At 39.6% G+C, this 15556-nt stretch overlaps 2 protein-coding genes across 3 annotated transcripts in view; both read right to left on the bottom strand.

Moving 5' to 3' along the window:
- Positions 1-9073, bottom strand: part of LOC108968961 (SCY1-like protein 2) — a 35320-nt gene extending 26247 nt beyond the window's left edge. For both annotated transcript variants that reach the window (XM_018933348.1, XM_018933347.1), the window contains exons 1-8: positions 8894-9073; positions 8631-8756; positions 8416-8514; positions 5617-5772; positions 4474-4594; positions 3018-3113; positions 2721-2866; positions 1046-1176 (exon numbers count right to left, since the gene is read on the bottom strand). In XM_018933348.1, coding sequence (XP_018788893.1) covers positions 1046-1176; positions 2721-2866; positions 3018-3113; positions 4474-4594; positions 5617-5772; positions 8416-8514; positions 8631-8756; positions 8894-9073 — 1055 coding nt within the window. The remainder of the gene's footprint in view (positions 1-1045; positions 1177-2720; positions 2867-3017; positions 3114-4473; positions 4595-5616; positions 5773-8415; positions 8515-8630; positions 8757-8893) is intronic.
- Positions 9074-9081: 8 nt separating this feature from the next.
- Positions 9082-15556, bottom strand: part of LOC108968954 (RNA polymerase II degradation factor 1-like) — a 29815-nt gene continuing 23340 nt past the window's right edge. Inside the window, exons 2-3 of the mRNA XM_018933339.1 lie at positions 9287-10155; positions 9082-9225 (exon numbers count right to left, since the gene is read on the bottom strand). Coding sequence (XP_018788884.1) covers positions 9082-9225; positions 9287-10155 — 1013 coding nt within the window. The remainder of the gene's footprint in view (positions 9226-9286; positions 10156-15556) is intronic.

Consider the following 15556-nt stretch of genomic DNA (forward strand, 5'->3'; position numbering starts at 1 on the left):
TGATGGGAGGTAAATGCCTGAGAACACTTTCATTCCTCAGCAAAAATTCTGAACGTTTGACATTCCAAGAATTTGAACAATTTCGCTCCCCGAACCTCATAATTTTTCTCTACGTACATACGTAACTAATTTAAAGCCTCACTTGAAACGATCTATTAAAGTAAATGTATACGTACATACAGGGTTTGTCCAGAACGTATAAGGACTGATTTTCTTCCGCCGCGACTGTAATTCGGAGTGTGCGCCACCAACTGGATTCAGTAGAGAGCGTTCCTTGCTAACGAACGACCAACAAACAGAACAAACATTTTCGCGCGACGTGTTTCTGTGAGTGGTGTAAGCCGAAAATGCAGCGTTCGTTAGAGCAGAGGTACGCGATTAAATTCTGTGTGAAGCTCGGTAAATCAGCGACATAAATATTTGATATGATCAAACAGGATTACCACGATGTTGCTTTAGCAAGAAGTGGTGTGTTTCAATGGAACCAGATCTTTTTGGAGGGCTGGGAAGAGGTCGCTTATGAAAACCGTGCTGGGAGACCTGCGACTTCGAGAAACGCCGACAATGTGACTCGTGTGATTTTGAACACAGACCACCGACGAAATATTCGTTTAATTGTCAAGATGATAAATTTATCAAAATCAAAGTCAATAGACTCAAACCAAGCTCCGATAAGACATCGCAGGCGATTGGAAGTTGCACCGCGCCAACGCCCCGGCTCACCAAGCCAAGGCCGGCATCCCAACTTTTCCGCAGCCGCCCTACACCCCAGATGTGGCCACCCTGTATTTTTTTTTGCTTCCTTGCCGGAAAAGGCCGAGGAAAAGCAACCATTTTGAGAGGTGGCATGCACCTCGATTCTCAAGGTTATTCCGGGGATTAACGATTTGTAAAACTTTATATGCAAATGACTAAATTTAAATTCAATTTGTAGGGTTATGTGCCAGGAAAATATTATTTATAATTTGTAATTTATGCTGGTGCATTCATTATTAATTATCGGAACACATATAAATATATACATATGTTTTAGAGTAGTACTTACCTAAAATATTTAATCAATTGCAAGAGTTGCGCAGGCGGTCGAGCGGTGGGATCTCGACTAACCAAACGAGAGGTAGCCTCCTGTAGCGGCACCGGCACACGCGGCAACATTTTCTGCACAGTCTCCTCCAGCTGAAAGTATTGTTTAACATTAATGGTTTAACTTTTCTTTAGTTTTTGTAACGCTCCAATTAAATTTAGGGAGTGTATTCAGTCAATTCGGTAAACTTAAAGGGCTCGCTTTCCTTTTCTCATTGGAAGTTGTTTTCAAAATCGTGTTTCTTCACACTTTAAAGTTATATTAAACTTTTCAAGGCTCGTAATCATAATAATTTCATTTTACATAAGTGGTAATTTCCCAAAATTTCAATTTATCAATCATTTGTGATGAGCCAGAAGTTTCCATGCCTCTGCTAACACAAGCGCCGGGTTCTTTATCAATGTCAACAGCACTTTGTGAATAAACTTCCGATACTTGTGTTCACTTGAAAGTTAAACTTGATAGTCTGCGTTTAAGACTCTTCAGCACAGAATTTCACTATTCCATTTCATTCAAGCTCTTCTCGTGAACAAACACTTGGTCCATAACCAAAAAAAAAACTAGAAAAAGTCTACCATCAAGGAGTCAATTTACCATTGTTTTCTCTGCGCTTTCAAAGCCTCACACCATTTCAGTAAATGCAGTTGTTGGGGCAGTTGAATGGGGAATATTTGCATACATACATACACACATACAAGCATTTCATATGGAATGCTTCTAAAAAGGGCGGAAGAAATAGTAGAAATAGGGAGGAATTTTTGTCGGTAAACGTGTGAAACAGCAGTCGGCTAGCACAGAAATCAACTATTGCCAGCATTGTTGACATTACGGTACATTTTAAGTCATCATTGGATCGCTTTCACGCGCAGCAATGAAAATTACTTCATTCAGAGGGACGGTTAAAAATAGAGACCATCCATATTTCTGAAAGATAATACAAAATATGGTATTTATCGAAAAGGGAAAAGATATAAATAAAAAATATCTCAAAAAGGAGAGAGTTTAGGGGATCCTTTTGAAGAAAATAATCCTGGTCAGCTGCTCACTAACCGTTATCGCATTGCGTTTCCCCCCCTAATCAGGGATGATACTGAATCAGCACATTGGAATACAAGTAATGTATTACATAGTATATGATATATTCTATTTGTATACTTCTAGAATAAGTTCCATTGGTCATTATGGAGGAGTTTAACGTCAGTCAATTAGACGCTTATATTGTTGAAAATTTAATTTTCCTTTTTCCTCGTGCATTTATTTTCAATTTCTGGTAAACCCATAAAGGCTTTCCTTGCAAGTATAACTTTAGTTATGAAGTTCGGAATTTTATTAGGATTCGCAGATAGTTTTTTATTGAATTTGCATTAGCTAACGAAGAGCGCATTGCGCACTGCGCGAAGCCGCACGTTCGGTGCAAAAGTGAGTGGCGCTTATGAATGTGTGAGATTATGTATGTATATGAGTTTTTCAGTGTTAAAATATGAATAAAACAAAAAAATAATAAGCAACTTTTTGTTTGTTTGACTCAATTACAAGCGAACATTTATTATTCACAAAGAGTATTATAAGTAACAGAGTTGCTCATTCACTTGCTAGTGTACTTGCATATGATAAAATATATGAATATATTGCTTACCATCTCCAATTGCTTCATGTAACTCGAAACTATGTTACCGGCTTGGATGATTGGCCGTCCGCTGTTGAAAACCGCACATATTACCAAACCCAATGAGAACATGTCACTAAGCAGGCTGCCCTTCGAAGTTAATTGAGTCTCTGGAGCTGTGAAAACAGACACAAAATGCAAATATTTTAATTTGGAACAGGGTGATTGTTCACAAGGAACCAGAAGGAGAACACAACGACAGAAGAACACAATGTATTTCCAGCATATAGTTGTATTAGTTGGTTAGAGGACCATCTTTATACTTACCCATAAAATCCAGATTAGGTTGAGCCATTTTTGAAACCTTGTTACTCCAAGGCGGACAAGGAACTAACTCATTTACATCAGTCTCATTCATTCTTTCTGTTAGAAATATAAAAAAAAATGCATACACATGCTCATATAAGGTTAGTTCTATTGATATATGTTTTAGGTTTTTTAATATTACGTTTATATATTCTCTATAATTCTTTTTTAAGATAGGTATATATAGCATATCTTCTTGATCACAGAGTGGTTTAGCTTCAAAACATTCACAATATAGAATACATACACAGAAAACGCTACTAAATTTTTTTTTTTTGATAAACAAAACGTCGTGGCAGGAGTCCAGACAGTGAACCCAATTTTCGAGGGTTTTCACGCATAAATCGACCGATACTTCTGCGATTTTACGTTTGATATTCGAAGGAAGTTCATCAATCGTCGTTGGGTTGTTGGCAGAGCCCGTAGGTTAGACGTAGTGTAACGCCGTTAAAAATGCACGAACGAGGAGGCCAATTGACTGTGCTTGGTTCAACAAACGTGAACGTCAATAAATCGATTGTGACATTCGCTGTGTGGCTTATGGCGTCGCCTTGTTGGAACCACGTATTGTCCAAGTTCATATCTTTCAATTTGGATCAAGAATATTCGATTATCATTGAGCGGTAGCGGTTCCCATTCACAGTACCGTCCGGGAAGAAGTACGGCCCAATGACGCCGGTGGCAGATAAACCACACCAAACTGTAATCCGGATCGTTTTCAAGTTGTTCCTCAGCCCAATTCACGAACATACGACAATTCTGATGGTCAAGAGGCTTCAGTTCTTGCGTCAATTTGATCTTGTAAGAATGTGGGCCAAGGTCTTTTTGCGAAATTCGCCTCCATAACGTCACAGAGATGCCTAACGCTTGAGAACGACGCGTGAGAGACTGATTTAGGTCTTCCTCAATTGATGCGCTAACCGCAGATATATTCKCGACACTACGGACACTTCTTTGTCTCTCAAACTTGGTGGATTAAAATTTTTCCACCAGATCAGTTCAATTTTTGATCTGACAGAACGATTATGACGACCATACTGACTCTGAATTTCGGTATTAAATTTTAATAATTTCGGTTCGTTGTTGGATCTTATATCTCTCCATGATGAAACAGCAAATCTTACTAAAGTGAAATGTCAAAAGAGATGAAAAAATATAATATATAGTCTACTTTTGTAGCTTCCCTATTGAGAAACCCGTTACTAATTCGCATAAATGCAGAGACATCGCTAAATCGACTCCTCTCATCACCCTAATCATTTATATAATATATACGTTTCCTACTAGGTATTATAACTGAGAAACGATTCAATTAAATTTCAGGCAGTAAGAGTGCTACACATATGGCCCATATTCATTCGAAGTTGTAGAAAAGTTTTTTCCAAAAAGTAATAATTTTGCAAAGAAAAATACTCACCAATAAATTCTAGGCCAGCCAATTTCCACGTACCCCGCTTAGTTACCAATATAGATGAAGGACACACATTTCGATGAATCACGTGGCCCGAGTAGTGCAAAAAGGATAATGCTTCCACCAGCTGCAGGAGAAAACAAGTGCATAAATTCATATAAATACACGTATAACGGTAAAGTTGAATAGTTTGTCAGGGTGGTTGAAGTGATACTTCATAAATTTTGAATAATTTTCACCAAATGGTCTTGTTTGTATGCAAGCAGCCACTATTTACTCATTTCTTTCACATGCTTTTCTTCTAAATACTCGAAATTGATATACTGGCACTCATGTAAAATGTTCAAAACTTGGCTTTGAAACTTTCAAATATTTAAAGTTCACAATTAAATCAAGTGGAAAGTTCAAAAGATTTGCTTTGGTAATAGATAGTTTCAGTCTTGCCAAATTTGCCAAACTTAATAACTAGTTTTGCTTTCAAGTCGAATTCTCTACGCGATTTTGCTTTTGCACCGCAAAAAGTGCATTGTGCGAATGCTTCACGAAATTCGAGCAATTACGCGCACGCTGTAGAAATTAACTGAGCTCGTGGGCAAGTATTATGGGGAATTGAAAAATTGGAAAACTTTCGTCGTCTATTTTTTTAAACTTTTGGAAAATGCACTTGACAAATTAATTGTACTCAATATTAAAGTAAGCCAAAAAGGCGGATCAATAAGACAGTAACCCGATTCGAAGCGATTGATTGAAGAATTTTAATGAATTAGCACATCTTGAAATCAGTCAAAATGAAAGCAAAAGTTTAGAATTCAGCTTAATGGTTCTCTCTCATCAAGGAAAAATATCTTAGAATACAGTAAAATATTTATTTGAAAACAAAATTTTATTTCCTAGTCACCAGGTATTATTAGGAACATAATTCTCTCATAATTCTCCATTTACTAATCGAAAGATCTGTCGATGATTTCCATTGAAAATTTGTGAAATTCAATTGTTTTCTTATTGGTTAAAATTGTGCGCTCAACTGAAAGTAGCAAATTAATTGGTTTCATATTTACGATTACGCCTATACGAATTATTTTTACATTGGTTTGCTCATACACATACACACACATAGGCCAATAAGGTTGTTTTGTGCTCAAAACTCACTTGCAGAAAGCCGTATTTCAATTCGATATCCAAAAAGTTATACTCCTTCGCATGAGCTGGCCGCTGGGGCCCTGCTGTATTCTGCTGTTGAGTGCTTTGCGTGCCCGTCGCTCCACTGTTCGAAGGCATGGCCACATTTTCATAAGTTTTCGATTCCTGCAAACAATAAACCGGGAATTTATGTAACGAAATATGATTGCTCGTTTGTGTATTTTCAGTTATGCATCCAGTTTTTAACGTTACAGTTTTAATATTATACAAAATAGTCATGTGATATAGTTTTTCGGATCAAGAACTTAATCGCACAACGCATTTGCACCTGAGTTGCGGTCTACAATGCTGCAACAACATTTTTTATTGGAATTACATATCTTACTGTGCGCTTATGTAATAATATAGCTTTGCAGTTACAGTTAACATATATATATATATATATATATATATATATATATATTAAATAAGTACTAAAACATAGTGTGGAGAATATGAGCATCTGCTTTTTTATGAGCCTCTTTTGAATTAAGGCGTTATATTATATAAGCCAGATTGCTGTGCGAATGCTGAAATTTCGTTGCTCTTAGAGGTAGGCCTAGATAAGCTTTGCATAGGCACCTAATCAATTACTCGCTAAACTAGTAGTGTCGCGTCCAACCAATTATCTTCCACAAAAAAGGTCAAAGAGCTTGTTTTGTTTGGCCGGTTTGTATGGAAACTATATTCTATAGTAATTCTATCTAAAGAACTTGGTCTACAATTGAACCCATACCTTTTACAATAACCCATGCCGAATTTCGAAAAGATAATTCGTAAAATACAAATTTTTTCCATACAAATCTGGATTCCGATCCTACAGTTTGTATGACAGCTACATGCTATAGTGATCTAATATCAGTGGTTCCGACAAATGTGATATTACTGCTTCGGACGAATGTAACTTTTTTCGATTCATATTCCTTCATATTACTCCTATGTATAACAAATAAGAACAATTAATATTCACTGATGTTGGTCATTTATGAACGAATTTTCTAACTAGTTCTACCTTTAATATAACATACGTAAATTTATATGAATGCGACAACGGTGCACGTAATCAAATGCAAAGGTCGGTTAGCGGGGCGTAGTGCTTGACGCGTAAACAGTCTGCGGTGTATCAATTTCCGCAAAACTGCACACAGCACTCCCACCAGCAGGGAGACAGCAAGCGCTCTTCCCACAGTGAAAAGTGTGTGTTTAGAGTCTCATACTCGCCAGCCCCTTACCGTTGCCGCAGCCAAGTGACACAGTGTCAGTAGCAGCTTTGGCAACCTGTGCTTCATATAGTTATGTACACTCACGCCAAACACAGCCGTTGATAGGTGAAACCATATTCGAGGCGTTGCAAGTTAAGCATACGCTGGGGGCCAGAAGAGCAGCAGAGAAGATGAGAAGATGTGGTGTGTTTTACAGTGGGCGAGCAAGCAGGGATGCTACACCCCAGCATTAGTGGTCGATATAAGCCGAAATGTGAAAAGTTTATCTCTCGCAATGTGCCGCACGTGACCAAATGCCGAACACGCTCGGCTGCCTAAATGCATAGGTGTACTTAGTGATGCATATACGAGTGTTTATGCAACTTTAGCTTTGTGAAGGTGACTTTTGAAAACCAATGCGCTACATAACCAAAGAAGAGGCAGGGTGATGCAAGTAGAGGCACTTTTTTCAATTTATTTTTTTTTTTTGACAGATCACGTGTGAGTTATGTCAAGCTGTCATGTTATTTTTGTTCAGTATTGTTTGGCATTACTTACATTGGTGGAAAGACTTACGCCTGAGCAACGGTTACAAGTCGCTCAGCTTTATTAGGAAAATTCACGTTCCGCAAAGAATGGATGGTCGCGCCATCACCCATCTTGAGATCCAGCATTCATTGTTGGATAATATTCGACCTCGTTCAGTACGCAGTGAAGAAAATATCGCAACCATAGCTGAGAGTGTACATGAAGACCGTGGAGAGTCGATTAAGCGCTGTTCGCAGCAACTCGGACTGACGTGTGAAAACTTGACACATTTTAGGTCGAGATTTTAACTTGAAAGCATTCAAAATAGGCTCTTGAAATGTTCTAAAAAGATAAGACGTTTTCGAGGTAAATTTTGTTCAGGGATGACGCCCGTTTCTGCCTCATTTTGGACAAGCAACGTGAAGAGATTTAAGAGCAGCCATCTCATCCAAAAAAAACAAAAAACACGGTTTGGTGTAGTTTGTAGGGCGGTGGAATCATCGGTTCCTATTTCTTCAAAAATGATGTCGGTAAGAAGGTATTCGTCAATGAAAACCATAACGGGACATGATAACCGACGATTTGATGCTTGACGACATTTGGTTTCAACAATACGGCGCCATTTCTCACTCATCACATCAATCAATGGATGTATTGAGAGAACACTTCAGTGAGCAGATAATTTAACGTTCTGAGCCAGTTGATTGGCCACCAAGATCGTGGTTTTCAAGTGGAGATATGTGAAATCTAAAGTCTATGTGGGCAATATTATTCGATTTGAGCCTTGGAATAAAACATCACGGTTCACATTTCCCAGTTAACAGCCGAAATGTCATCGAAAATTAGAATCAACGGATAGACTCCTTGAGTATAGTATTAGCAGCACAGTTTATGTTCCGTGTTGCAAATATTGCAAGCAAGGCTTAATCGTCTACAGTGCGACTAAAACGAAGCTTCATCATTACCAATGGTCAAAAGAATAACTAATTTGCATAAAAAATATGAAATCTTAATCTATCTTATCTAGTTGTTTACTTACATGAAAAGCCAAAATGTTAGAGAGACTAGCAAAAATAGGTTCAGAAGCGAAAGCCAAAGTATCTGGCGATTCTTCCACTGTGTGAATAACTTGTAGAATCTATGAAAAAGTAAGAAAAATAAGTGTAGTATAATAATATGTAAAGAGTCAAGTCAGGGTCTTAATAATCCAAGACACAATGAAATGCTATAATTAAAAGGCATTTATCTACTTACTTTGGGGTGACGGAAACGCTCCATTGTCTTTACAGAGTTCCTCAGTAGTTCTGTTACTGCCTCTTTACGTCGGGGTTTATGAAGCTTTTCTGCGATTTTCTTCTCGAAGACAAATATAGAACATTCCTAAAGAATAAATAATTAAAGAAAACGTTAATATTGATTTTGAAATTTCCAGAAGATTTCTGACTATTTTTATAAATAGTTCTATAATTTTTCTACATATATATTCTTCATGGGTAAAATTAAATTTTTGCACTTACCCTGCCATCACTTTTGCGGTAGCCATCGTGTATCCGCCACACTAATTCCGGGCCTGAACTGGCCACTTGTTTGCCGATCTCGAAGTACTGACTAATAGGATTTGTATCTGTGATACTTTGTAGGGAAGTGGGTGCCATATTGGCACTCTTGAATTTAGAGAACATTGTACCGGCGGGCATTCCGTCGATTAATTTCGAGAAAACATTCGAAAAGCTTCCTTGGCGTTTAGGAATACCTGCTCCACCAACACCGCCAGCCCCGGGACTTCCGCTACCTGCTGCAGCACCAACACCACTACTTCCTTGAGCAACGCCTGCACCACCAGCACCGCCTAATAATAAGAATTCATTTGCTGTGGCTGCACCACCTTGTATCGCTGTAGATGCGCTTGCACCAGCGCCCGATGGTGAACTGATTGAAAGACGCCCTCGTGCCGTCGTGGTAGTGCTACCTATTAATTGTGAACCGCTGCCTCCGCTCACTCCACCGGCACCACCGATGCCAACACCACCACCAATACCAACCGCTGCAGCTGCCGTTGAATAGCCATTCACACTGCCCCTGCTTAACTGTTGACCAGCCGGCGATACCACGCCCGTTCCACTGGTACTCAGCACTGCACGATGACCATCCAATCCAGGTGCTATGCTACCACTGCGCGAACCACGTACACCAACACCACTGCCGCTTCCACTATTTCCGCTAACACCGCCTGCTACTGGTAAACGTGCACCCGCAGACGCATATAATCCCGCCGTGCCAACCCCAGCTCCAACTGCTATACTGCCGCGCGATCCTTGTGGACCCTGTGCCGCGACCACTGGCAATATTCCGATTGCGCTTCCACTTCTGCTCGTACGCTGCTGCAGCTCCTCAAGACTATCGTAACGCGAGAAGACTCTGGCCGCCGTTGTTGCCGTTGTTATTGTTGTGGTTGCTGGATTAATAGGACCAAATGTTGCTGGATCGTTCCTTGTTGCCGCTGCAGACGCCACGCAAGAAGATTGAGACGCCTGCGTTGGCTGCTGTTGCCTCTGCTGCTGTTGTTGTTGCTGCTGCGGAGCGGTAGCTAGCTCTAGCGCCTGCTGCGCCTGGAGCTTCGGCAGCACCTGCTGGAGCGGCTGTGTTTGCTGCTGAAGCGGGTGCTTAGGTGATTGTGGTTGCGGCTGCAGCGGCTGCTGCGCTTCGCGTTGTACCGGCCTATGTTGCGGCTGGTTCAGTATATGCTGCTTGAGTTGCTTCCAACGTTGCGCTATTTTGGCTAATTAAATTATACCCCAACACTGTATGAAATGCCGTGTTCATTAAACTATGTGCGTTGTTGTGTGCTGGTGCTTGTGTGTGTCTGTATGTATGACAATGTAGTTCTCTAGTGAATGTCCCTAGGTTGTCTTCGTGTCGTGTGTGTGTATGCAAATAGATCTGTGTTAGTATTACCTGTGTGACTACTCGTGAAAGTGTTGTTGTGTGCCTATAAAATGGAAAATGTTCACAACTGCATGTGGATGGTGTTGTTGTAATTGTTGTTTGTTGCTCAGACTATATTCGTACGCCCGCTTACTAGGATTTGATATAGCTGTGGTTGCCGTCGGCTTTCGAACGCTTGTCCCGGCTCGACTGTCCAATTAGTTACGGCCAATCAATTTAATAAACTCCAAACAACGGCAACAATATTGAATTTGTATCCCGGCAGGCTTGGCACTTGCGGGCAATGCTAGCTTTGTATGTGTGTGAGCGCCCAAATGTGTGTAGATTTCTATGCCTGTGGCCTGTCGGAGCTGCTTTGGGAGTACCGCTATTGTGGCGGCAGTTCGACAATCAGATAGTTCAGTGGGCCACCAGTTGTTGTGTGTGGCTGTGTGATTCTGTGCTGATATGTAGGTTGCTGTAATTATGATAGTTGTTGCTTTAGTTGTGGTCGTCAGCACTGATGTATGGTTGTTGATTACTCTTTCACTGCTCTAAACTGCTAATTCATGCAATTTAATTGTACAATTCTTTCTCGCGGTCTATGTTCCCCTACTACTGTTGTTTTTGTTATTATTGTTGTTGTTTAATTGCTCTGCATGTGGACCGTAGGATAGGCGACAGTGAAACGTTCTCAGTTCGCCGACAATTCGCGTGACAATTGCGAGCGTGTCAAATTTAACAATTGCCAGGATGGAATTTCTAAATGTCCGCGCACTGCCACTCTGTCTCCTATCTGTATGCAGTCAGGCGATGCTTGTTGCTCGGTTGCTATATTCACTTCGTACTCTTTACTGGCTGCGCAACATTTGTTTCGACTTTATTGTTACAATTAATCAAATTCAGTGGCTGACAAGTGCGTTGGAAGACTTTGTTAATTTTCCGTTCTTCTACCTCATACCAGTCATGCGCTCGGCTCGTTTGTGTGTGGCTTCGTTTATGTTGTTATTTCACACCTAATTATGATTGATATAAATTGATTTGCGACAGTTGTCGCTTTACTTGTTGTCGGTCGTTTTGTAACTAAAACTCTGGTTTCCATTCGCCAACAAAGGCTCTCAAGGACAATGGCATTGACAAATCTAAAGGGAGAAACAAAACACGAAGAAGAAAATTAAAAAGGCAACTAAAGCTGTTTGTGTTATTCAAATGTTAGAGCTTTTGACAGCAACAGGCTATGCTACTGAAGAAATCAAAAAGTTTGGCATTTTGGAGGAATGTTGATAACGAAAAATTTTGGGTTCAACTCACAATTGACAAGTGTTCCCAAGTGAAAAACTTTGTGAAATTATTAAACTGTAAACTTTACTACGAATGTCAATATAACTCAATACGAAAATTCACTGAACTCTTCTCCCAACCGTCCTCAACTACAATAGATACTTACTCATACAGTTATTTTGTTATGAGTTTGGAAGGAATGAAAATAAAGGTCAGAACACAATTAGTAGAAGCAGTTAAACCCCATCCCTAACAGTGGTTCAGGCCACATGTAAGAGCATATGGGGCTAGATTATAATCTGACCCTTATGGTTTTCAGTCAGCTTTAGCTGAATTCATATTTTTTTAAGAACTTTTTATGCCATAAATATGTTTGGCCTGCTGAGCGGCGAATGGCAAATATATAATTCTAGGTTTAGTGCACCTCAACGGCGAATTCGACAACTGTTTCATTGAATGAGAGACCAGCATATTTTCTAAATGTCTCAGAAGCATGCAGTGGGAACATTTTAGTAACCGTGCCCACGACAGTCAGGTCGGACCCGGATTTTTATCCGCCCAGGACTGTCAACTCACCAGAATTGTGCCGCTACAATAACAACAACAACATTTTCGGAACCGCCAACTGAAACAAAGTCTAAATCAATTTTTCTGACTATATATATATCTTTTGCCTACCGAGCAAGTAACACAGTTTTCAAATATCATACCTATCAGAACAGACAACGAAAATAAACAAATTGTCGGCTAAATTGGGTTACACAGATATAGATTACATTCCTATAACCCCCATACATACACAGCATATCAGTATTCACATAAATATATGTACAACAGTAAAAAAGGCATTAATTTTAGTACTAATAAAATCTCAATCGCTATGTGAAATTCGACAGACGGACATACATGCAAAAGTATGAACACATCCATGCACAGACCTGTAAGTGATGTAAGGATATGTGTTTGATATTGGCCCGACTACAAAGCGAACACGTAGCGGCAATTTGACGTTACAGAGAACAGCAGTAAAACCAAACACTAAATGAAAGAGACGACGATGGTAAACAATTTGCACTCTCCAAACAATGTGCTTTGTCGCAGTAGAGCCGAAAAGACCAAACAATACAACCAAAAGGAGCTTAAACACACACATGCGTACATACATTGTAAACACCGTTTTCTTTTAGAAACACACTAACTTTGGCAGGTCAGATTGCAGAACCAATGAAAAATTAATTACTGCATGATAAATTGTTGTATAAAGGTAGATCGCGTTTCAGTGAAGTGCTGACAAAACAAATAAGCAAATCAATATTTAAGCGAATGGAAGGAGTTAACTAAAATACTGTTATATATTTAATATTCCGTTTAATTTATTATTGAAAGTTTACTTGTTTTCTTTTTTCCCCCGAATTCAGAAGCTAGAATAAACGGTAAATTCAACAAGTTTGCTATTAAAGTATTATCATTTGTTGAGCCGCGGCTCTTACAAGGCTCTCTAGACGTAATCTCATCTCTTCAGGTAGTTGGAAATGTCAATGTCAATTAATGTTAATTCTGTAAACTGACGTTAAGCAATACTAAAAGCTCCGTCAGGATCGTGAATGACCGAGCCGTTCGATACCAAAAGAGGTTTCAGACAAAACGACTCCCCTACGTGCGACTTTTTCAAACTACTCTAGGAGAAAACAATTCGAGCTGCAGAACTAAGTAGAGAAGATACCATTATCTATAAAAGTGTATAGCTGCTGGCGATGCAAATGGGTCTGGTAGTGAACAGGGGCAAGACGAAATATCTTCTGTCTTTCAACAAACAAACAACAACTTGCCAACATGTGCTACTTCCGACTTAGTAGGCAATTGAGAAGTTAAATCTTATCTCGTCATAAATTGACCAAATTCTACAAGTCACTCAAGCCCTCCCGCTATATTTTGCAGAGGCATGGACGATGACAACAGATGATGAGTCGGCGTTACGTATTTTCAAGAGAAAGTTTTTGTGGAAGATTTATGGTTTTTTGCAGAGTGGCAACGGCGAATACCGCAGTCGATGCAACGATGAGCTGTACGAGACATACGACGACATTGACATAGCTCAGCGAATTAAGCGACAGCGGCTACGCTGGGTAGGTCAAGTTATCCGAATGGACGAAAATGCTCCAGCTCTGAAAGTATTCGAAGCAGCACCCGCCGGGGGAAGCAGAGGAAGGAGAAGACCTCCACTCCGTTGGAAGGACCAAGTGGAGAAGGACCTGGCTTCGCTTGGAACCTCCAATTGGCGCCACATTGCGAAAAGAAGAAACGTCTGGAGCGCTGTTCTTAACTCGGCTATAAACGCTTGGCTAGAAATCTCTTACTACACCAATAAATGGAGAAGAACCCAATTATGCTGCCAATAGATAAAGTTTTATGAATCGAGACAGTTCTAGTATTTGGACGCAAAACGATATTTTTTGGCGAGCTGCGATTTTTGTGCTCTCTGGTACTTTAGAATACTTATATTTCCTTGACACACCATCGCTTAAGCAAAGGTGAGTGTTATGTGAGCAATTTGAGTGCTATCTACATTGAGCACTTTGCACTTCCCACTGTCGTAATTTCCAGCTGTCTATTTGTATGATTGAAAATTTCATTGATTACCTTCATTCGTAGTTTCAAGGCTTTTGCAAATGTACTTTGCAGCTGCTGTCACGCTACGATTTCATTCAAAGTTTCATTTATATATTAGTTTGGAATAAATCTTGCGAATAACAACTAACAATCTTAGTGAGCTAAGGGTCCGATTATCTAAGCATTTAATAAATTGAATACGATCGAGATAAGCAGTCACCCAAAACCTATATAAACTTTTCAACAATTTTGCTGGGAAATTATGGTTTTTTGGCTCCAAGAATATTGTGATTTCTGTAAATATTGTAAAAAAATAATGGCAGTATTTGCAAACTGAAAATAGTTCTAAAAGCTCTCCAAAAATAGTAATGAACTTTTCAGATCTATGAGCCAATAAGACTTGATTAGCAAAGAAAGGAAAGTTACAACAAATCAGAAGACTCGGCAGTGAAATGAGACTTTTGCTTTGTAAACCAAATGAAATAGTTTGTCTGCGGAGTGGCACCTGAACATTTTGATTTCCACCTATCTCTTTGCCACAACCTGACTTCAAGACAATATTTAGATGAATTTGTCAATTCGTTCTACATCTTTCCGGTGCAATAACGCCTTCTGACATCAAGCATGACATTAAAACTAACACCAATTCCATCATCAATTGTCTCCACTAAGAGCACTATCATCCCAATTTCTGCTCCAGCGACAGACAATGTAATAACACAGTAAATTTTCATATTAACATACATAATTTCTATAATAAATATCATATGTCATGCATGGCGTTCTTTAGAAATAAATACACATTTGAAAAGAGAAACATATTATATACATATATATTCACAAGAAGAACTGAGCTCCAATGACGTCTGAACATGCAATATGGAGCAAAGTTTGTCATGGAGCACACACGCAGCAGTTTCTTTTTACACGTACATATGTGTGTGTAAGTTTGAGAGTATATTTGTGTGCGCACTCAACGCGCAGTCAATACTTTTAACGGGTCTTCGCGGGTAGTTGCGGCACTTTGTACCTCAAAATAGCGGTTTAACGTCTAAGCCATTGCAGTAATTTGATTTCCGGTCTATCACCCTTTGAATCGTTCAAAAGCCGGAAATTATTTCCTCGGCTCCCTTTTATATTTGCTCACCCAACCACCCACATGCAGGCATAAGTGTGGGTGTGGGTGTGTGTGCATCGGCTTCTCTGCGCTATCGCATTGGAAAAGGGTAAAGTGGCAGGAATGTAGAATTGTAAATTGCACAAACGGGATTTCAAAGTGTTCAGTGCCCCAGACGCAACGCAGTGGTCATAACTGCCAACCGAATGACCAGAGTTTAATATTATGCGCTTGTTGGTATTGCAGC

Source organism: Bactrocera latifrons, unplaced genomic scaffold (assembly GCF_001853355.1).
Source record: "Bactrocera latifrons isolate USDA-ARS-PBARC rearing strain unplaced genomic scaffold, ASM185335v1 scaffold_235, whole genome shotgun sequence".
In the NCBI taxonomy this organism is placed as follows: domain Eukaryota; kingdom Metazoa; phylum Arthropoda; class Insecta; order Diptera; family Tephritidae; genus Bactrocera; species Bactrocera latifrons.